The sequence below is a fragment of the Cyprinodon tularosa genome, unplaced genomic scaffold (assembly GCF_016077235.1).
Source record: "Cyprinodon tularosa strain WSP-4 unplaced genomic scaffold, ASM1607723v1 ctg395, whole genome shotgun sequence".
Taxonomy (NCBI): domain Eukaryota; kingdom Metazoa; phylum Chordata; class Actinopteri; order Cyprinodontiformes; family Cyprinodontidae; genus Cyprinodon; species Cyprinodon tularosa.
Window position 1 is genome coordinate 298,856 of NW_024039113.1, and position 21,290 is coordinate 320,145.

At 37.9% G+C, this 21,290-nt stretch overlaps 2 protein-coding genes across 8 annotated transcripts in view; both read left to right on the top strand.

Moving 5' to 3' along the window:
* The window catches only part of dennd5a (DENN/MADD domain containing 5A), a 31,358-nt gene extending 19,181 nt beyond the window's left edge, over nt 1-12,177 (top strand). For 2 of the 5 annotated variants that reach the window (XM_038297714.1, XM_038297715.1), the window contains 17 exons: nt 108-323; nt 453-687; nt 1,999-2,149; nt 2,219-2,312; nt 3,033-3,164; nt 3,637-3,789; nt 3,894-3,978; nt 4,067-4,154; nt 5,705-5,833; nt 6,338-6,459; nt 6,544-6,689; nt 8,274-8,392; nt 8,478-8,659; nt 8,873-8,955; nt 9,559-9,682; nt 10,447-10,615; nt 10,707-10,890. In XM_038297714.1, the coding sequence (XP_038153642.1) occupies nt 108-323; nt 453-687; nt 1,999-2,149; nt 2,219-2,312; nt 3,033-3,164; nt 3,637-3,789; nt 3,894-3,978; nt 4,067-4,154; nt 5,705-5,833; nt 6,338-6,459; nt 6,544-6,689; nt 8,274-8,392; nt 8,478-8,659; nt 8,873-8,955; nt 9,559-9,682; nt 10,447-10,615; nt 10,707-10,890 (2,412 nt within the window). Of the gene's footprint in view, nt 1-107; nt 324-452; nt 688-871; nt 962-1,998; nt 2,150-2,218; nt 2,313-2,545; nt 2,651-3,032; nt 3,165-3,636; nt 3,790-3,893; nt 3,979-4,066; nt 4,155-5,704; nt 5,834-6,337; nt 6,460-6,543; nt 6,690-8,273; nt 8,393-8,477; nt 8,660-8,872; nt 8,956-9,558; nt 9,683-10,446; nt 10,616-10,706 lie in introns of all 5 variants that reach the window. The other 3 variants (XM_038297712.1, XM_038297717.1, XM_038297713.1) reach the window with 3 other exon arrangements.
* An 875-nt stretch (nt 12,178-13,052) lies between these two features.
* Nucleotides 13,053-18,122, top strand: sinhcafl (SIN3-HDAC complex associated factor, like). Of its 3 annotated transcripts, none has more exons than XM_038297744.1 (6): nt 13,053-13,207; nt 14,223-14,391; nt 14,489-14,588; nt 14,695-14,809; nt 15,817-15,970; nt 16,122-18,122. In XM_038297744.1, the coding sequence occupies exons 2-6, from the start codon at nt 14,264-14,266 to the stop codon at nt 16,282-16,284; spliced, it is 660 nt and encodes a 219-aa protein (XP_038153672.1). In that variant the 5' UTR covers nt 13,053-13,207; nt 14,223-14,263; the 3' UTR covers nt 16,285-18,122. The 3 variants fall into 3 exon arrangements, with proteins under 3 accessions (XP_038153672.1, XP_038153674.1, XP_038153673.1); XM_038297746.1 differs by having other exon boundaries at nt 15,820-15,970; XM_038297745.1 differs by lacking the exon at nt 13,053-13,207 and adding an exon at nt 13,257-13,840.
* Nucleotides 18,123-21,290: the final 3,168 nt, after the last annotated feature.

Genomic DNA, 21,290 nt, shown 5'->3' on the forward strand with positions numbered 1-21,290 from the left:
TTGTCTGTTAGGAATCTTAATGGTGGTGCTGTAGCCTGTTTGTTTTAGCCTCCTTATTATACTAGCATCTCTCATTTGGTGCTTTTATCAATGTTTCCTCAAAACAGTTGGAGGTGAGGGAGGATGCCAGCTGCAACAAAGATCCACGGGTTCAGTGTGACGAGGAAGAGCTAAAGATGCACCAGCTCAACATCCAGGTGCGTGAAGTCTTTGCCAACCGATTCACGCAGATGTTCGCCGACTACGAGGTGTTTGTCATCCAGCCGAGTCATGATAAAGAGTCCTGGTTCACCAACAGAGACCAGATGCAGAACTTCGACAAGGTATATTTTTCTTCTATGTCACGCAACAGAACAGAAGGATGCATTTTTTTTCTCTCTTTAATGTGCAGTCTGCCTACTATTTAAAAAACACATCATGCTTGATTACCACTGTTTCGTGTTTGTGTGCAGGCCTCCTTCCTGTCTGATCAACCAGAGCCCTACCTGCCCTTCCTGTCACGTTTCCTTGAGACTCAGATGTTTGCCTCTTTCATCGATAGCAAAATTCTTTGTCACGATGATGAGGAGAAGGAGCACACGCTGAGGGTGTTCGATGCTCGCGTGGACAAGATCCGCATGCTGAACGTTCGCACACCGACGCTGCGGACCTCAATGTACCAAAAATGTACCAACATCGAAGAAGCTGGTAAGAAACGTAATGGTCAGTTTTAGGTTTGTGTGTCTGCATTGGGATAAGGCCACTTAATTTTAGATTGTTGTTTTAGACGGTGTCAGATTTAAGAGATAGAAGTTATATAAATTATAAATGCTGTTTATTTTGCCGTCTGACTAGCGTTCATATTTGCTGTCATTCGCTGTCTTGTTTGCAGACGAGCCAATTAAAAAACGTTTTGAAAAAGCTGATTTTGTTGCTGCCGGACCGCAGGTTATTGGACTGAAGAAAAGCAAGACCAACGATCGTAATATTTGTTATTATTGCCTAAAACCTCCATGGGTGGCAGCTCTTTAACTGCGTATGCAATTTAATCGGTCGTAAACTTAGAGGATGCGTTGGGATCCTTTCTTTTTATGTAACAGAATAAACTCACCTTTTCATGTCTTCCACTTACAAAACCTGAAAGTTTGTGTTTACTTTAACACTATTACAGTTACAGATGTGGGATTTCTGCAAGGTCATGTCAGCAATGCACAGATTTAAAGAAAAGTTTGAATAAGATCTGCTTAAGGTTTAACAACTTTATAGATCTCCGTGTTTGATTGCATCTAACTTGTTGATGAATAACAAACTTTTTGTTTTCTTTTCAGGGATATTAATGTGTTTGCAGCCTCCACCTTTCTTTAGATTTCAAAGCTTTCATGCTGGGATCTTCCACCTTTTTATCTCACCTTATCCTCTTTCAAGTCCTTTTGATATTAAGAAACATCCTCATTGACATATATGTCTCTTTCCCTCATGGTTCCTTTAGTTTCATGCAGACCTAGTGTGGGTGTGCTGTTTGTCAGCTGCCTTCTCTGCTTCCTTTGAGAACAAAGTTGATTCTCAGCCTTTTCTTCGGATGCTTCTTCTGGTTTTGTGGGCGTTTATTTTTTCAGATTCTTTTTGACAGATTTTCTTTGTTTAGATGCCAACTTGTTCTTATTTATGGCATTTCCGATTCTTTTTAACATGCATGAATACAATGAACATCAAATAATCTTTGATGGATAAATGGTGGGTAGAAAAAAGCACAACCCGTTTAAATATCTTTATTGCAGCTTGGATAAATGCTACAGATTTCTTCCTGTGTGTAAGATGCTTGTAGGAATAAACACTTAATAAACCTAAATTTAGACTAAACTGCAGTAACATCGAGCATTAGTTTTAGAAATTGAGCGGTTTACAAAATGTATTCTGATGTATGTTATTAGGTACTGATCCATGCATATAGAGTACATGCTATTAGTCCATTGCAAGTAAAAAAAAGATAAAAGCTGCATGTTTAATTGATGTGTGCAGAGAAAGCCATTGAGATGAGAGTGGCGAAGATCGACCATACCGCCCTGCATCCCCACCTGCTGGACATGAAGATCGGTCAGGGCCGCTACGAGCAGGGCTTCTTCCCCCGCCTGCAGTCAGACGTGCTCTCCACGGGACCAACCAGCAATAAGTAGATACCTTTATGGCGATAACTTCTCATTTGATGATTCTTGAATCTAACCGGATGTTTGTGCCGCAGATGGGCTAAGAGAAGCGCTCCTGCTCAGTGGAGGAGGCGAGACCGGCAGAAGCAACATGCGGAGCACCTTTATTTGGACAATGACCAGAGAGAGGTAGGAGCTTTTTGGTTTATTCACGCCGTCATTCTGCCTGAACTTTTGTTAAAACATCTCTGTTTATGCATGACCCTTTAATCTGCTTCATCTTGCATCTCTGTCCTTTTGTCCAGTATGGATTCCTTTCTCCTTTTTTATCTGTTCTTTTATTTTATTTTATAAATGTTTTTGTTTGTTTTTTGTCTCCGTCTCTCTGCCTTCCTTGCACTCGCGGTCTCACACACTCTCAGCATGTGGAGTGTTTGTTTCCGGAGCCGCAGTTCCTGCTCTTTCTTGACTACTACTGGCTCTCGCAGTCCTTCAGGCCCTGTCTGAAGTCGGTGTCTGTGGACCTGGTATGTGATGGTGGACCACAGACCAAATGTGAAAGTCAACACCCTCTGCCTCTTAACCTTCAGCTGCTGATCTTTATCTGATCCTTTTTGTTTAATTTCTATATTTTCTGTTTTTATTTTTATTGCATGAGCTGCTTTCTAGATTTGAAATGTCTTGTAACTTGAAGGCTTCCAAGTTTTGCAGCTTTACAGACGAAGCACATTAGATTTAAACACATATTCCAGCCCCAAAACTCTCCTGGTATTTTCTGTACCTCCTTTTTTTTAAAGTTGTTAAACAGCTGGTTTTGAATTGATTTTCGTAACCATTGTGGATCTCTCCATCTAAGTGTTTCTTACTTGTTGCCTGAATGTTTTTTTTGTTGTTTTTAAAAAAAATCAGAAATACATCCAGGAAGCCCGAAACCTGGGAACCACCATCAGACAGCCGAAGCTGTCCAACCTGTCGCCCTCCGTCATCGCTCAGACCAACTGGAAGTTTGTTGAAGGGCTGTTGAAGGAGTGCAGGAACAAGGTTTGACATCTCGTTTTACCCGTCACTGTTCAACCACATGATTTATCATCTAATAAAATTTTGAACGCGTTGTGTTTTTTTTTTCCTGAAATCCCTCACAATAGAAACAGGGGACCAAATGAGCTTAGCATAAAAATTTAAGGTTTTAGAGCAATCAAGACACATTACGCCATTTAAAGGTCCTTCATACATTATGGACTTGTTGAAGAAATCCTACAGGAGACGCCCATCTTCTTGAAATTTTCATGGAATTCTATTGAATTAGAGATACTCGCCTTTCCAAGGAAGGTTTACAGCCTTGGAAAAATTAATAACTTCATTCCTTCGGGATCAATAAAGCATTTTTTAATTAAATGTTGATCCAGCTTTGTTTTTGTAAAATTCTGTGGGTTTTTTTATGTAGAATTTTCTGTAGAATTAGTTGAGTTCTCTGAGCTCACATGAGTGTTTTTCCTTTCTGCTCTCTCTGCAGACGAAGCGCATGCTTGTAGAGAAGATGGGTCGGGAGGCTGTAGAGTTGGGTCACGGCGAGGTCAGCATTACGGGCGTTGAGGAGAACACCCTGATCGCGAGTCTCTGTGATCTGCTGGAAAGAATCTGGAGTCACGGGCTGCAGATTAAACAGGTGTGGGAAAAAAAATTTTATTGTCACAATCGTTGAATACCAAGAGAGAACTGATTTAAAATGTGCGCCTTTAGGCTAAAGGGTGTTCTTTTTTCTTCTTCTAGGGTAAATCAGCCTTATGGTCCCACCTCCTGCATTATCAGGACAGCAAAGAGAAGAATGCCACTCCAGGCGGGTTGGGACCTCCAGGTAAATGCTCAATCTTATTCCTTTGAACAAATCCAATGGACTTACAGAAAGGTGTCACTTTTATAGCTGTCCTTACTTGTTTTGGCAGGCTTCATTCACGACACGGAGCGGAGGAAATCTGACGGTGGTGGATCAGCCATGCCCCCTCTGAGGATCTCACTGATTCAGGACATGAGGTGAAAAACCTTTTGTTAAATAGAAACCTCTAAACATGCATATGCCTTTTAAACCACCAATCAGAGCAGTTTGGTAGAGGAATGCTGCCCCCTTGTGGTAGAATTTTAACCCGACGCGTAACTGAAAGACAAGTGGAAGCTCAAGGAGTAGTTTGATTCTAATAATTTAGCAAATATACAAAGTTAATGAAGTTACTTCAGATATTTGTCTGACTTGCTTATGAAACTCAATGCAGAAAAATGTCCTCCTGCTTCTTAAAATGTGTCCAATGCCTGAAGTTCTGATTTTCACTTGATATCAGTACATGTTAGGTCCTTATAGTATTTGCAGAGATCTTTATTTCCATGCAGTTGAATAAATCCATCAAATAAAGGCTGCTTAAATCACTTTTGTAAATCCCTTACAAATTGTAATTTTAGACAAGAAATAATTCCAAAAAACATGAATACAACAGGTTCCATTTTTACTTTGCTGTTGTTTATTGTGAGGAGTGAACTTCCTAAAAAGATTAAACTCTTTTCAAATCCATATGTAGTTAATCATAATATATGGTTGTAATTTGATTAAGATGGCAGACATACATAGTCCCATCAGCGAGCCCAAATAAGATTTTTATTTTTGCTTGAAATGATCACAATGAAATTGAGCTTTACAGGGAGAAATTGAATAACATTGCTGTGAAATATCCAAGGTAGGACAAAGATGGAAAGGTCGACACGCATTTTAATCACTGATTTTCCCAGACAGACTAAATATGACAAGATCATTGTTTTTATGAACAGACCAATAATCTTTTCTGAGCCACTGGTAGCTCCTTTGTCAGGGTGTGTGACTGCAGACCTCACCGCCTGATCATTCATAAAAGCTGCCAGAGGTGGAGGGCGGGGTCTTAGATGCAGGAGACACAGGGTGAGCGTGTGTGGAACAGCGAGTTACTTCCAGCCTAGTTACTCCGCCTGACCGAGTCTGACCGAGAATAATAAGTAAGGGGGGGGTCATCTCAGTGCACAGCCATGCAGCTCTACTATTATGTTATAAATGCATCCTTCTTCACCTTGGAGTGCATATCTGACTGCATTAGCATAAGCATCCCTAAATAACAGCAAATACTGCAGGGTTCAATGTTTCCATTTCAAAAGATTACTAGCAAGGTTTGGGTTTATAATGTTTTCCTCTGCTGCCATGGAGACGGGGAGCAGAGAAATGTGGGTTACTCGGCGTGAGATGGCGGGATTGGTGTGAAAGGTGGATGTGGCGTGCATACGGCACAGGTGGAGTGGAAGGGAATCTGTCTGGACATCAGAGACATGATAGTGGCTGGAAGCTATCTCGGAGGACCAGCTTTCACATTAAGGGAATTACTGAGGTTGAAAAGCAGGCTGCTGTTGTGAGGGGAATTGTTGTTCTCGGATTCACTGCAGGTCGTTTGGAGAAATTTAAATAAAGACACAACAGATTTTTATCAAGTTCTTTCTTTTATCCAGAATAAAAAACCTGTGAGCAGAAATGTGTGCATTTCTCACCAGTGGATCTGTGATTACACCTGCAGACACATCCAGAATATCGGTGAGATCAAGACTGATGTGGGCAAGGCCAGAGCCTGGGTCCGCCTCTCCATGGAGAAGAAGCTCCTTTCCAGACACTTGAAGCAGCTCTTGTCAGACCACGAGCTAACAAAGTGAGCAAAACGACCATCCTATATTGTTCATTACATGAAAAGCTGCATTAATGGCATCCAGCTGCATTAATGGCATCATACAGCTGGAAGGGAAACTTTCTGCCCCTCATTTTCACCTTTGATCTTTCCCTGTCTGTGCAGGAATGTATGTTTTAAGTTGGAAATGCAGATGCTGTCCTATAAAGCCATTTATAATACATCGCTTCTGGAACTGCACAGCTTCATATTGTAGTTCAGACTGCATGAATAATTTAAAACCTTCTTTATAATTAATATGTTGGTGACAAATGGAAAGGCAGACAGAAATGACCCTAACTATAGTGTTACCTTTCTCCTTAAACCTCAACATGTTGTGTTTATAGAAGGATTTTTTTTTTTTGTTTATTGAACTTTGTCTGGTGGAAAATGTTTCTGTTGCAACAAATAACACCAATTTAATTTATTTAGTCAATGCAAGGTTTTGTTTTTTGTTTTTTTTCATTAATATTTGTTGTTGCATTTCAGAAAACTGTACAAGCGTTACGCCTTCCTCCGCTGTGACGATGAGAAGGAGCAGTTCCTCTACCACCTGTTATCCTTTAATGCCGTCGATTACTTTTGCTTCACCAACGTCTTCACTACGATCAGTAAGTGCTGCTTCCATATTTAACCTATTTGTATGGTGAAGGTTTGAGGCTCCAGGATAACATTTCCCTCCTCTCTGCCTGCAGTGATCCCTTACCATGTGGTGATTGTTCCCAGCAAAAAGCTAGGCGGCTCCATGTTCACAGCCAACCCCTGGGTGTGTGTTTCTGGGGAGCTGTCAGAAACTGGAGTTTTGCAAGTACCCAGAAACACTTTGGAGATCACTTTTGAGGTTGGTGTTAAAGAGATGATCCCCTATTAAACCAAACATTGGTCTTCTTTTTCTTAACACTGCAAAAAGAAAAGAAAAAAAATCTAAATAAGTAATTTTTTCTTAAAATAAGTGCATTTTTTCTTGAATTTATGAGGTAAGTGAGACACTTCACCAATGGAAAAAGACGATTTACAATTAAAATATGAGAAAAAGTTTAATTGTCTTATTTTAAGTGCATATTATCTAATTATCTTATTTTTAAAGTAAAAATACTAATTCCATTGGCAAATTATTTACCTGATCAAATTCAGAATGAATACACTTAATTTAAGGAATTTTGACTTATTTCTAAATCGTTTTTGCAGTGTACCATACTTGTACTTTTCCTGACGAGCGCTGTTCCTTAAATCAGGACACAGGTGTTTATTTTTTCCTTTTTAGTGTGAGTCTTATTCTTGTTTTTAAACTACCCACGGATACCCTGCAGCAAAGCTCTGCAAAGACAGTAATATATTTTAATTTCTCACATCAAAACTGTTTTATCAAAATTATGTAATTAAGCCAATTATTATTCTTTTATTTTTTATTTATTTATGTTTTTGTACAACTCATCCGAGTTGGATCTTTAATAAAATTGAGACTTAATCTAGGCGCCAGTAGATCAGCTGTCCTATGGTGTCTGCTTGTGTTTATATGCATGCAGAGCCTGATCATTCAGGCTGAATCCTAACGTAACCCTAGCTTAATATTACCACAGCAGCTGCAAAATAAAGCAGAAGACATTCAGCATCCAGGGATGTATTGAGCCTGACTTTGAAACTGCTGAAACAAGACCTAACCCTAAATTACCATCGCATCCGACTCCGGTGTACAGCAAAGCCCAGACGAACTCCCAAGGAGCATAAATAAAAGCCAGTGATTAAAGTTAAAACTGCTGCAGATTTTGTATCATATTTGCATTAATTATACTCCACAGTGGCTGATTTCAGTGAATCCTGATATCCTACACGTGCTGCTCATTTTTTATTACCCAAGTTAAAGTTTTAAAAATAAAGATGTTGTGATTGTTGCTTCCTAGTTAGATTTCTGTAAACTGGACTGTCCAAAGTCCACTTTACCAGCTATCAATGCTGTCAGTTATTATAACAGAGGAGCTGCAGAGTTCACAGCTGAGCGGTGTGGATGCAGTGGAAATTGGGGGAATATGGCCCTAGGATGAGGTGGCAGTGACATCTTTCCCCACCTCACATTTCCCTGCCAACTCCGCTCTGCAACTACCTTCCTCACAAGCCTAACAGCTGCTACTATTAGCTGCTACTCAGAAGATTATTTTTAGAGATGGCGTCACGATGCCATCATTGCTCTCTGTAAATGTGGTGATAATATGATGAAAGCATAGAAAGTGATAAAAAATTTATCCGTGATTTTAACATTAGTGGACTTGAAAATCGTGTTATTTAAAAAGAAAGCTTTGATGTTTTTATGAGTAATCTAGATTTTTTTTTTTTTTGGTGGCATGGGGTTGTCATGTTTTCTGTTTTATTGGTGATTTTTGTATAATTTTTTTCCTTTAATATCAACGGGTGTCCCCTTTTGTCTTAGTGTCAGAACCTTGGAAAACTAACTACAGTGCAGATGGGACACGATAACTCAGGACTGTATGCCAAGTGGCTTGTGGAGTGCGTCGTGGTCCGTAACGAGATCACTGGGCACACCTACAAGTAAGTAACCATTCACAGCCAAAAAACTAGGAACAGGTTGAAAAGATGATCTTCTTTGTAATCAGCACCCTGGGCTTGATGTTAGGTTTCCATGTGGCCGCTGGTTGGGGAAAGGCGTGGATGATGGAAGTCTGGAGAGAATACTTGTTGGGGAGTTGATGACCCCCACCACGGAGAACGACGAGAGGATGTGCCGCACACCACCTATGCAGCAATCTCCTGGGATGATGAGGAGATTTGTTACCATCTCACCAAGCAGCAAACCAAGTAAGTTAATCATCCTCATAACTCCTATTTGACCATTTATTAAACACTTGTTTTCTTCTGCTGAGTTGAATTAATCTGGTATTGTAAGCCACGGTGCCTTATCCAATGTTCACATCCGCACCAGTTAAAGAAGAAAAAAAAATAAATTGATGAAAAACAAAATGAAATGATGGCGATTGTGCTTTTTTTCTTTCTTTTTTCCTCCCCTTTCAGAGTTAAACACAGGCCAGATCCAGGAGGGGGTGGGAGAGGCCATCAATGGGATTGTAAAGCACTTCCACAAACCGGAGAAGGAGGTGAGAGACAAGCAGTCTAGACAAGCCTGAACACGTAGTTCTATTATTTATCAGAAATGAAGAAAAACATGCCAGTCCCACAACGCCTTCAGTTACTCTGATATTTATTTAATTTTTTTTTTTAACTTCTTTTTGTTGTTTACTACCTCAGTGATTCCAAAAATCCCCCACTAATAATTACAGTGTACTTGGGGAGGTTTAGTAAATATCTTCAATTAAAAGGAGATGTTACATGAGGATTATTGAGGAGCATCTTGATTATAGGGTTTATATCTAATTCATTGTAGTTGAAGAACAAAGGACCTTTATGGATAAAGCCCCTTTATTCGTACTCCACCTTTTTCAGCAGAACAAAGCAGCTTGTTGAGAACTGAAAGTGTCTAAATCTTTCACTACATCCAGATTACTTCTGCAGTCATTTGTTGCAGTTATGTTTCACAAAGTTGGATCTTTAAAAACCTTAAACACACCTCCTCGTGTAAAATATATGGTTTTATATTGCAATACATTGGGTCGTAATGAATTGACTTTTGAATTAAAGTGAAGGGGCATGCTTTGTTCTCTAAATCCTCTCCAACTTCATGCCCTTTGTGCCCTCCACAGAGGGGCAGCCTGACTCTGCTGCTGTGCGGGGAGTACGGTCTCGTCTGGGCTCTAGAGCAAGTTTTCCTGCACGGTTTCAAGTCCCCTCGACTTTTCAAGAACATCTTCATCTGGGACTTTTTGGGTAGGAACTTCAGCTTTCTAGAAACCTGCATCAAAAGGCTGTTATTAACGGAAACAAAATGAAAAAATATGAAGCTGACAAAATGAGAAGAAAACGGCAGAGAAAAACAACAAAATGCATTTAAAATACATTCAATAAAACAAAACCTTACATTTGGGAAATAACCCCCTTCAGAAAATAATATGGTATTCAACATTTCAAAAATAAATGTTTTCTAAATTAACTTTAAATCGGGCTTCATATTTACAGCGCTTTAGTTTATATTTTTATAGCCTTTTAATTTTTGGTTTTATTTATTTGTGAAATGTTGCTATTGATTGTAAAAACATTTTCCTTACAAGTAATGGCAGCTGAGGTAAACTATAACATGTAATTTATTTACTGGTTTCAAAGCGTTTTTTTATAGGTTGTTGTTTTTTTAGTATATTGACCTGACCATGGCTTCATAGTCCAGTTAAAATACCATGAAGCTCTCCTCTGTTTACAATAAGTGTTTTAAAAATTTCTATTTTTTTATAAGCATTTTTTTTGTCTTGTAATTTTCTATTAGATGCTATTTTGTTTTGATAATTTAACCATTCTCGCTGCAGCTGAATGATATTTGAAAAGGTCTGACTAAACCCCTCAAAGTAACAAATGAGTTAGGGTTTGTGTAAAACAGACTCTGCAAAACAATAGATTAAGCAACAGCTAAAAACGGGTTGGTTATATATCTGGATGTTTGTGCAGCGAGTAACGGTGTTTACATGTTTATCGTTGAACAGAGAAGGCTCAAGTATACTTTGAAAGTGCTGAACAACGGGAGGCGACTCCAGATGAAAACTGGCAAACCAGAGTGCGCCACTTCTGTCGATTCATGCGGGCCATCAACAGCACGTCGAGAAACATCGGCAAGGACGGAAAGTTCCAGATGCTCGTCTGTCTGGGAGCAAGGTGGGGCGCTGGATGGAAACAAGGATGCTTGTTTCTTTTTCTGGCTTATTCAAAGGTGTTTCGTTGACTCTGTTTTTTCGTTTTTTTGAAGGGACCATTTGCTGCATCACTGGATCGCTCTGCTCGCAGATTGTCCAATCACCTCCCAGATGTACGAGGACGTTGCACTGATTAAGGACCGCTCACTGGTAAACTCCCTGATCCGAGTGCTGCAGACTCTGCAGGAGTTTAACATTACCTTGGAGGCTTCATTAATCAAAGGCGTTGGCATCTGAAACCAAACCACTGTCTTCATCAGTCGTACCCAAAAAGGAGTATCACTGAGGACCACTAAGAAGAAAAAGGAATAAATGAACATTTTTTATGCAGGAGCAGACTTGAACAAAGAACACTTTCTGGCTTAATAAAGCTACTTTCACATTTGCCATATGTTAAGTGCAATGAGCCTTTCAAGATTTGTTATTTTTATCCTGGATGGTGATAACGATGCCATTAGATGTTAAAGAATTATGTTTTCTATTATGGACCATGGTTTTCACAATGAGGGTTGACCTTGTGCTCTGTTTTACTGAAAGCTCAATATTTTCATTGTTCCCGTGACTCGATGACAGCAGTTATATTTAAGGGAAAGCTAGGATTAAAACTGTTAATATATTTTGAGATAAAACAGTATTATTTTGTTAAATCAGTGATGTTGCTTGCTCTGTTGTCAAATCTGATTTTTAAATGTCATAATGCAGAGTTTAAAGCAAACGGTGTAGAAGTATGCTTTATAAGTATGCGTATGGCAGGGTGACTCATGGAGACATAAGGGAATTTAAGTTTGAGTCTTTCCCAGGCAAACATACATGTATGTATGCAAATTTCTACATGGAACGCCTTCACCTGAAGAAAAGGTCATCCTAGCATGATGAGACTATGCGGCTCTAGCCTGTGCCCAGTCACAAACGGTATGATCAACTGGATTCGGGAAGATCAAACCTAGTCTTGTGCTCTAAGAGATGCTTGACACTTTTATTTTTGCAAAGTGGTTCACAACTTCAGCCTTCAGTGTATATACCTCCCAGCAGCCCTTTCATATTACCATCATTGCAGCCCTTACACTACATGTACTCTGTTCTTCTAACTACAATCTGATGAAAGGAGTCGTTCCAGTGCTGACTTCTGACCTCCTAATAATTGTGTGAAGAGCTCAAAGGACTGTTTTTATTTCCACACCCTTGATCCTAATTTTTATTTTATTTTTGTCACCATGGTTTCTGGCTATGCAATACCCACAAGAGAAAGACTGCGATTTTACTGTTCTCTCCCCATCCACATAGAGATTAACTTTTAACTTGCAGAAAAAGAGTTTTGACCAACTTCTTTTTGTGTGCCAATGGCTTCTGGTATGACTGTGTTGTACTCATCTGTGTACGACCCATATGAGCATCTTGGGAGATATATATTTTTCTTTTCCAATACAGTTGTACATTTATCAACATACTTGTGTAGTGTTTACTAAGTGAGCAACCATGTACAGTGTAAAAAAAAAAAATTAAGAATAAAGCATCTGTAAAGTATTTTTCTGGAATTGTTTTCTTTAAGAAAGTACTTTACGTTTGGCGAATCTGCGGTTGCCCTTTGTGTTCAATTACTTGGTGATTCTGTAGCTGCCTGCAAAGTTTCCTCAATAACAACTCATTTTGTTCATTGTAAGTTACAAAAAGGAAGACTTAGACTTATAAGTTTTGGTCTGAGAGAAATATGCTTGATAAACTGTTTGTGCTCGAGTAGCTATATACTGGAAATCTTTTTATCTACAATGGTTGAAAAGAAAGAAGCAGAATAGTCACTGTGGCTCTGTGCGGAGAAAAAAAATTGTTTTTATGCACAACTATTTTTTGACATACAGCTGTTTTAACTATGTGCCAACATATCTACTTTTTTATTCATTTTAAGGGTATTATAATTTGAAATGTGTGCTTAAGCTTTCTAAGAATTGGTTTTACGGGCCCTAAATGATTAAAACATAAAATATGAGGCTGCTTTGTTGAATTTTGGGGCTGTTTGAATCCAGCTATTTGCCGTAATTTAACTTAAGCGACCAAAACACTGCTAAATAAGTGTCTAACAATAGCTAATTAGCACCTGTATCTTTGAATGTGACATCACTTGTAGCAATTTAACTTTAGAGGCGTTTATGAGCAGTTATACTATCCGGTTAATGTGCTTCCTCAGCTGTGAAAAGGTAAACAAAGTCGTTCGCGCCATGTCGGACTGCTGTTTTTCTTTGAACACTTGGACCAGGGGGATTATGGGACTTTGAGTTCATAACGGGGTCCTCCTCCAATCAGATGCCCGCGTATTTTTCCACTTATTCACTACGCCTCCCATCATGCATGTTATCTTGAGAGTGAGACGGGGCGGCGGTGATTGGTCGAGACTAGGTTCAAACCCAACGGTTACACTCCTAATATGGTCTGTATCCGCTCACCCTTTCATTCCAGCTTTTTATGCAAAGCACATTCTAATGACCAGCTGTATGCAGCAGTAGTAAGAGCATGCGCAGTGAGTGAAAAGAAGACGGCGAAGATTCAAAGTTTTTGTTCAGTAAGTACACTCTTATTTTCTTTTTACACGGTTTACAATAGTTTGACTTTAACAATTTTGTTATACTCTGACCGCGTGGTGACGTTGTAAGGTTCAGGTAACCTGACGTGTGTGTCCGGCGTGTTTGTGGCGTTAAATGTGGAAAGACTCCTGTCGACAATGGGATAACGTGGAAGTGAACGAGAGCGTGGCCTCGACGGCTAGCAGTTATGCTAACAGCTAACAACAATGAGCCATATTTGGCGCACTCGCAGGCGAAAAGTTTGAATTTAAAGGGGAAGAGGATGTCCACCTTAACTTTGCGATTCTTAATAAAGAGTAAAGCGCGCACACGAAGCGCGTCCAAATCGTAGCCGTTGTTCAGGTTATTTAATATCGCGGTAGCTTTTTGTCTTTGATTTCAGAAAGTGCAGCTGCCCGCTTTTTGTTTAGGGCAGCCGCTGCATATAGACCTGCCGCTTAACGACGTCTCGCTGCAGATACATCCACTGTCTCTAAACGTGGGAATTTAGCCGCTTCTTTTGTTTATGTGCACATTTGTGTCGAAAATTAACGCTCTTTTTTAATTACTGTAATCGCGCTCCAGTAGGATCCCGCTGACTACTTTTTAAGTTACGATCCTTGTTGAGACACGTGAGTTTTATTAACCCGATATAAAGTTCATATTTTTATAGCGTAAACTGATCTTATAACTGCGTATTACTGCCATTGTTTTGTGTTTTGGTTTAGTTTGACCGTAAATTCGGCGGTAAAGTAAAACTAAAGTGGCATTTTTTTAATTCTTAAAAAAAGTGTTGTGTCTTTAGATATTTTTGAGCTTTTTAACCTTTAAAAGCTCACTTAAAGAAGTGTAATGTGTGCTCTAAGGATTCATGAATGGCTGAGAAATGTTTGCAGTTTATTTGTGTGTCTACGGACCGCCCCCTTCCCAATAGCAACTGTCTGCAGACATCTGAACTGACTTTAAAACTGCGAGCGCTGCAGCGATCACACGCCTCTTCTTTTTACCTTCCAGGTGTTTTCTTTCATTGGCACGCGCTCACCAACAGATTCAGGATGTTTGGCTTTCATAAGTCAAAGATCTACCGCAGTAATGAAGGCTGTTGCATTTGTAAAACCAAGTCCTCCAGCTCACGCTTCACGGACAGCAGCAGATATGAGGAGACCTTCAAGATGTGCTTTGGGTAAAACCTTTTATTCATTTTATATGATGGAATTGGAGCTCTATGACCATTTCCTACAGTTCACAGACCATTATCTGACTTTGTGTGTCGATTTAAGGCTGTCTGAAGATCGTGTTGGAGACATTTGCAATGCATGTGTGCTGCTGGTGAAGAGATGGAAGAAGCTGCCTCATGGCTCCAAGAAGAACTGGAATCATGTAAGTGAAATGTCTTCTGCTTAGTCCATGATGTGGTAACGCTGTGCCGCTGTGTTTTCAGGCATGAGTTTAAGTTTTGTTGCTGGATTAAATTGCTTCTCTTCAGGTGGTGGATGCCAGAGCTGGTCCGGGTTTTAAGGTGACAAAGCCCAAGAAGATAAAAAACAGTGATGGAAAGAAAAAGAGCAAGCTGAAGAAGCTTCATAAGTTTAAGAGACAAAGTGAGTGGTTAAAACATGGATACTACCATTTGAAGATTTATTTATTTATTTCAGACATACAAGTATATAATTAGGACAGTATATGTCCATATAACCTAAACAGTCTAAAAAAGGGTGTATTGGCAGAATCCAATGCCCCCCCTCCAAAGCCAATTTACATTGGACTAGACAGCAAAAGATAAAAAGATGGCTACCATTTATAATGCATACCAGTGTATGATTTTAGGAAAAATTATTATTCTACAATAATATTTTTTATGAAAAAGAGAGAAAAATCCTGGACTTTTATTTGCATTTTGTGAAGAATAAATGTTCAAAATTATTGTTTAATTGTTTCCTTATAGCTCTGATGCTCCTTTTGATAATTCTCCAATATTTGCTTCTATGCTTTGCAGGATATGCTACCTGTTAAACATTTTTTACATTCAGGAAAAGAAATCAGAAATGGTAATTTTAGAGTTCTGTAGAATTGTTTTAAAAGCTATGTACATTTCCTGACAAAACAATTTGCCAAATCAGTGCTTTTTAAGGTTTAATTTGGATCTCCTCAGACTTTAAGAGTAATCTCTAGCAGCATCTAGTGGCTAATATTGATATCTCATGAAATATATCTAGTTTTTGGTGTTTCCAATTCAGTCGCCATGTACTTGTTACCTTGTGGAGACAAGTACATGGGGACCAGTGGTCCCAATGCATAGTTCTCTTTTTGTGTTGATGGGATTAGACTACGGTGTGCATTTAGGTTTAGTTTAGGCTCAAATATGTGTTGTTAATGGTTTGGGTTAGGCTAAAGAAATTAATGGAATTCAATTGAAATCCTCTGTTAGGATAGTAGGACAAATGTATAAATGTAATTTTTTTTTTTTTAAATACATAATTATAAAATGAAAAGGTCGCAAAGTGACGGGTCTGATCATAATAGTTATTAATTATTTTTTCTTCCCCAAAATAATTATTTCTCCAGTTGTTCATTAAAAATGTTTTTATTTGTGTTTTACATTTTTAAGCAGACTCAGATGCTCACAGCACGACCTCTAGCATGTCTCCTGCCCAGTCTCCCAGTCACAGCAACCAGTCAGATGATGGTTCAGACATTGAATCCAAACAAAGACGTTCATCTCCTTCAATCTTTTCCTTCCTGGATCGTTCTTACTGGAAGAGGTAAGACTTCTTACAACCCTTTTTATTTAAAAAAAAAAAAAAAAAAAAATATATATATATATATATATATATATATATATATATATATATATATAAAAAATCTGAATAGTCAAAATAAAAGCAAACAAATCTTTTATCTTCCTTCATTAAGACAAAAGGTGTGCTGTGGAATTATCTACAAAGGTCGGTTTGGAGAAGTGATTATTGATCCCCGACTTTTCAAGCCTTGCTGCAGCTCAAAAAAACCGAAGACACCATCACAGGTGCCCACACTCCAGCCGCAGCTCCCAGAGGATTTGAAAGAAACTTGGTGAATTGTTTAGTCAGACCTCCCTCTCATTTATGGGGCTATCCATGGCATCCCCCTGGATTTGTCTCCAGTGGCAGACCTCATTTTCATTCCCCCTTAGATCAGTTAATGTCCTCCTTTGCTATATTCATTTTGTATGGTTTTTTTGTTTTTGTTTTTTACTTTTGTATAGAGTTGAGCTCTTTTTCGACAGAAAAAACAACTTTTGGGCATTAGTGTTATTTATAGGGTAAGGATGAAATTTTGTTGGATTAAATTTTTGTTTCCAAATTTCTTATTTTTGTATTGAGTGATCCAGATTTGTAAATAATATTTTTGTTTTTTTGTTTGTTGTTTTTTTACATCAGGACTGCTTTATTTTTTTTTTTTTTTACAACTTGTTATACTGTAATTAATGGTATGAAAGACACCAGCTATTTCCAATACACCAGCTTCTTGTGTGTTGAAGAGATCCTTCAACATTTGTGCATACATGTTTTTGTCTTTCATTAGCTCTCTAGGGTAAATATTTTTCTTAGTTTGCATATTCTTTTTGATAACACACAGGGACCATTAGCAAGTCCGTTATATGTAAATGTGCTGTTTTGTTTTTTAAAGGTGTACAGATTAGACGGCTTGGACATGAACAGCTGTAGCCACCGGTATGAAACACTCCGTTTTGTTCAGCAGTTTCTGCACAGTAGATCGTACATGCAGTATGTCCCTCTGCTTGTTGGATTGACGGTTTTATTTATTCCTTTTGTACAGCCTCCAATGAAATTACGTTGCATGTTGTAAGCAAATTTAAGAAAAAAAAAAGGATTTTGTAAATACAATGTTTTGGCTCACGGGTTTTTTTCCCAAAAAAAAAATGAATGAAATGGCAAACCACTACATCTAAAAGGTGCTGAAAGCATGTGTTTTTTTTTTTTACACAAAACAGCCAGTTTGATCACGTATTTTCTCAGGTATGTTTCTCGAGGGGGTTGCATTTTTTTTTATTTATTTTTTTTATAAAGCTTGTGTTCTGTGCAGAGGTAAACTGCAGGAATAAAAGAGAAACTTGCCTGCAGAATCAGTGAATATGCTTGACACCTGCGGTTCTTCTACAACTTTTAATGCTCTAAGAGGAGCATGTTCATCAAAAGAAGCAATTGTCAAAAGTTCAAACTATGCAGACATTTTGAATGTGAGAATTGCTCTGGAGGTGTCTGTCACCGTCTAGCGTGATGGATCCTCTTTTTTTTATAACCAAATTGGCTCTATTGTTTTTAGCAATAATGTTACATCATCACCAGTCAATGTCTCAATGTATATATGCCATGTTAAATATATTGCTTATATTGCACATTTATTGCCATGGTGTATACTGTTTCAGTGCTACGATGACAAAGGTTGCATTTTTTTTTTTTTTTTTTTTTACTGAAATTGAAATAATTGACAGGCACTGCTCTGTAAAGTTGCTTGAAATATATAAACTGTATTCTGCAGCAGGGTAGTTAAATGCTGAAAAAAATATTATTAAAAAGGGGGTAAGCTGCTTCCTTTTGTAAGCTGGAAAATAAGCTGTTTTTTTATTATCTTTAGGAAGTTGCTGGGTTTTTGCAAGGTACATTTTGGGATGTAAGATGTGCCTTATTTAATGACCTGACCTTTTTCAATATAATTCGTATGTAATTTATATTTATTTATTATACAACCATTTTTTTAAAACTGAAACTTTGAGAAAACTGGTGTTGAGCCTTTCGGGGGGGAATCTGTTTCTAATTTTCTGCACTTCCTTTGAACATGCAATGTATGTTTTTATATGCTTTTCGTATACTGTACCATAAAGTAGATCTGTATAATAAAAATTAAAAAGTCTCTTCCTGTGGTGTTTCTTTGTACTTACATATTGTAGGCATACTTGCTACAATAGAGAAAAATAGAGAATATTCATTTCAGCCTATTTTGTATTTTTGCTACTATCATGAAGTATGATGCGCCATAATAAAGTAATAGGTTTAGACTGTTAAATCACCTGATTGTCCACATGTTTTGATCCTCAATGCCTACAGGGGGCGCACTTTGTCTACTGATAGCCGTGTTCACCTTTTAGAAGGGGTTTTATGTAATCATGCTGATCCCAGGAACTAGACGTTCATTTAGTCCATTTCTCCAACAGTAACACTTATAAAAATACAGCAATCCCAGTCTGTTGGCCCACAGAAACAAAATTACTGAACAGTTATAAAAATGAAAGACCTATAAACCATCTTGTTCAATTAAACTCACTGTAATTTTTTTTTTTTTTTTTTTTTTTTTTTAGAAAAATTTATTCAAAAAAGTTAAATACATGCTTAAACATGTAGTCTATACTTAGAACCTGCTTTAATGACAATTGTACTACGGTCATTAAAGCAGGTACTGGTACTTTTATGTGAGCAGATTTTAAGTTGTGCTGAAAGAGGGAAATCTCCATTAAGATGCAGGAAAAAAAAACAAGCTAAAGGCTATAACCACAAGCAGGCTTAAATTGGAAGGCTGCCATGGTTGCCATGACCCAGATAACTGAGAATGTACACAGGCATAAAGGCTGTAACATTTCTTTGTAGATGGCTGCAATGATTTTTGACCTAATCAAAGCACCATCAGACGAAATCCCATCTTCTCACTGAATCTATTTAATTTTTATCTCTTTGATCTTCCTGCAGATTAAGATACATTGATTTCCAAAAATAAAATAAAAAACATAATCTAAAAAGAGTTGTTTGTACCACCTAACAAACATCCATCCTTTTTCTCCCTCCAGATTGGATGTTTCTGATTTCCTCTCTGCTTTAGAAGGGGAATGGGACATTAAGCGAAGCTTTTATGTCATGCATTCATCCATGTGGCGTGTCTCCTCTAAGCACAGAAGCAGTCCAACCGTATTAAACATCGTGTAAAACTCTCCAATGTGCATTTTTCCCGATTGTCTCTCATATGTATAGTAATTTTTGCAGCATATTGTATTAAAAATGGGACACAACATTAAAATTTTGTTTCTTTTCAATAAACATGCCTTTTTTATTCTCTCTGTGGAAAAGAAAACATTTTGATTGCAAACAAAAACATTTTACTCAGGTACATTTTTTTAAGGTGAAGAAGCGGTAGGACACCTTTGTCTGAATAGTTCAGGTCATCCTGTAGGGTTAAAGCAGCATTCCAATGAGATGAAGATCAGGGTGTTTACTCTTCCCAGGACTTTGAATTTCTTATTTCCCATCTAGCCCGAGATAGGTTCACTCATCATTTTTGTTCATTGGCATGCTACAGGGTACACTTTCACTTTATCTCAAATGTGTAACTGTTTTAAAGCTTCATAAAGAATCCTGTGACACATACAGTAATTGTAGATTCCCCAAACCATGACACTTATACCTCCATGTTTAACTTTTATTTCTTTTCTTAAATTTTTTTATTTAATCAGTGTTTAAATTAATTGGTTTTTGACAGAAAAAAAAGAAATCTTTGCAGAAATTCTTGTCTATGCACTTTGGAAAAAGTTAGTCTAACCTTTTTGTTTTGGTTAAAGAGCAAAACACCTCAGATGAAAGCTAAACTTAACCAGTCCCTTTCTGATTGTGCTGGCATGTGCCTTTAGATAAACAGTAGCAAGAGCTTGCTGTAGGTATAATGATGTTATTTGAGGTTTTTGAGACTCCTTTAATTTACCTTCCTTGAATGGCCAGCTCTGAGCACATTGAATTGCTTCTTTAGATGTCCTACGCTTGGGAGTGGTGGCTTAGTGGTTAGAGCTGGAAAGTCTGTTAGTTCACTTGTTTGAATCCCACAGGATGCCACCCTGAGTGAGACCCTTTAGCTTGAGAATTCTACCTGAAAGCTGCACACAAATCTACTGTCCCTCAATGGATGTCTATGACAGATTTAACTGAAAATCTGCAATAAGACTGATATTGTAGAATATGTCCCACCTAAAAATCTTCTGTCTGAAGGACTGAGAAGCAATATTGTTCTCAATGGGTTGAATTTCACTTCAACTGCCAGGAGCACACCAAACTAAATACCAGTTTAAACAGGATAAAGCTTCAAAATGCAGGGGAATGATGATAATTGTAGATATTGTAATTGTATATATGTAGGTATGTATGTACCAGGTTTCAGACTCTCAGTCCTTCTAAGACTGTAATTAATGTAAAATATCATGTGTGTGGAATATAGGCCTACATTAGTATTTTATTCATTATTCATAAATTGAACATGTGTTGCTTGTGAACACTCATTTCCACTACTGTCATTTTTTAACCTTTGCAACCACAGCAGTTATCATTTGACAGAAGAGCAGTGTTAGCCCCATGAAAGGAAGGAAAACAAGAACAAAGTCAAAGTAAAGTTTTGCAAAACCATGAGTACGTTTATTGGTCTTCATTTCCAAACACCTAATTTCCTTTGACACAAATAATGAAAAAATAACCATTATAATAGTAATAATTGAACTTTATTGAACTCACATTGGAGAAATTTACATCTGAATTAAACCCATCCCCTTGGGGAGCAGTGGGCTGCCATCGTGGGGTGCCAAGGGAGCAATCCTGGGTCAAGGATCTTACTCATTGGGAACCTCAGGACTCCAAGCTCTATGCACTAACCACCACTCCCCATATATATATATATATATATATATATATATATATATATATATATATATATATATATATATATATATATACAGGGGTGGATTTAGAAACTTTGGGGCCCTAGGCAAAGTCAGGCAGGGGGTCCCTCGGACCTTGGAAGGCAGCACATAAAACATTATACAGATACAGAAATTTTAACAGAATAGATATACATTATTTGTTATACGTTTTTTCCCTCTCTTCTTATCCCTTTTCTAGCTGTTTTCCTCTCTAAGTTTTGTACTCAGCTGACTTTTCATGCTGTCTCAAAAGGAATGAAAGATTTTTTCCAAGGAGCTGATTGCTCCTCCCTGTGTTTCCAAAAAGTAAATAACCCAGTCATTCACTGTAGACAAGCCATGATCTGTTTATC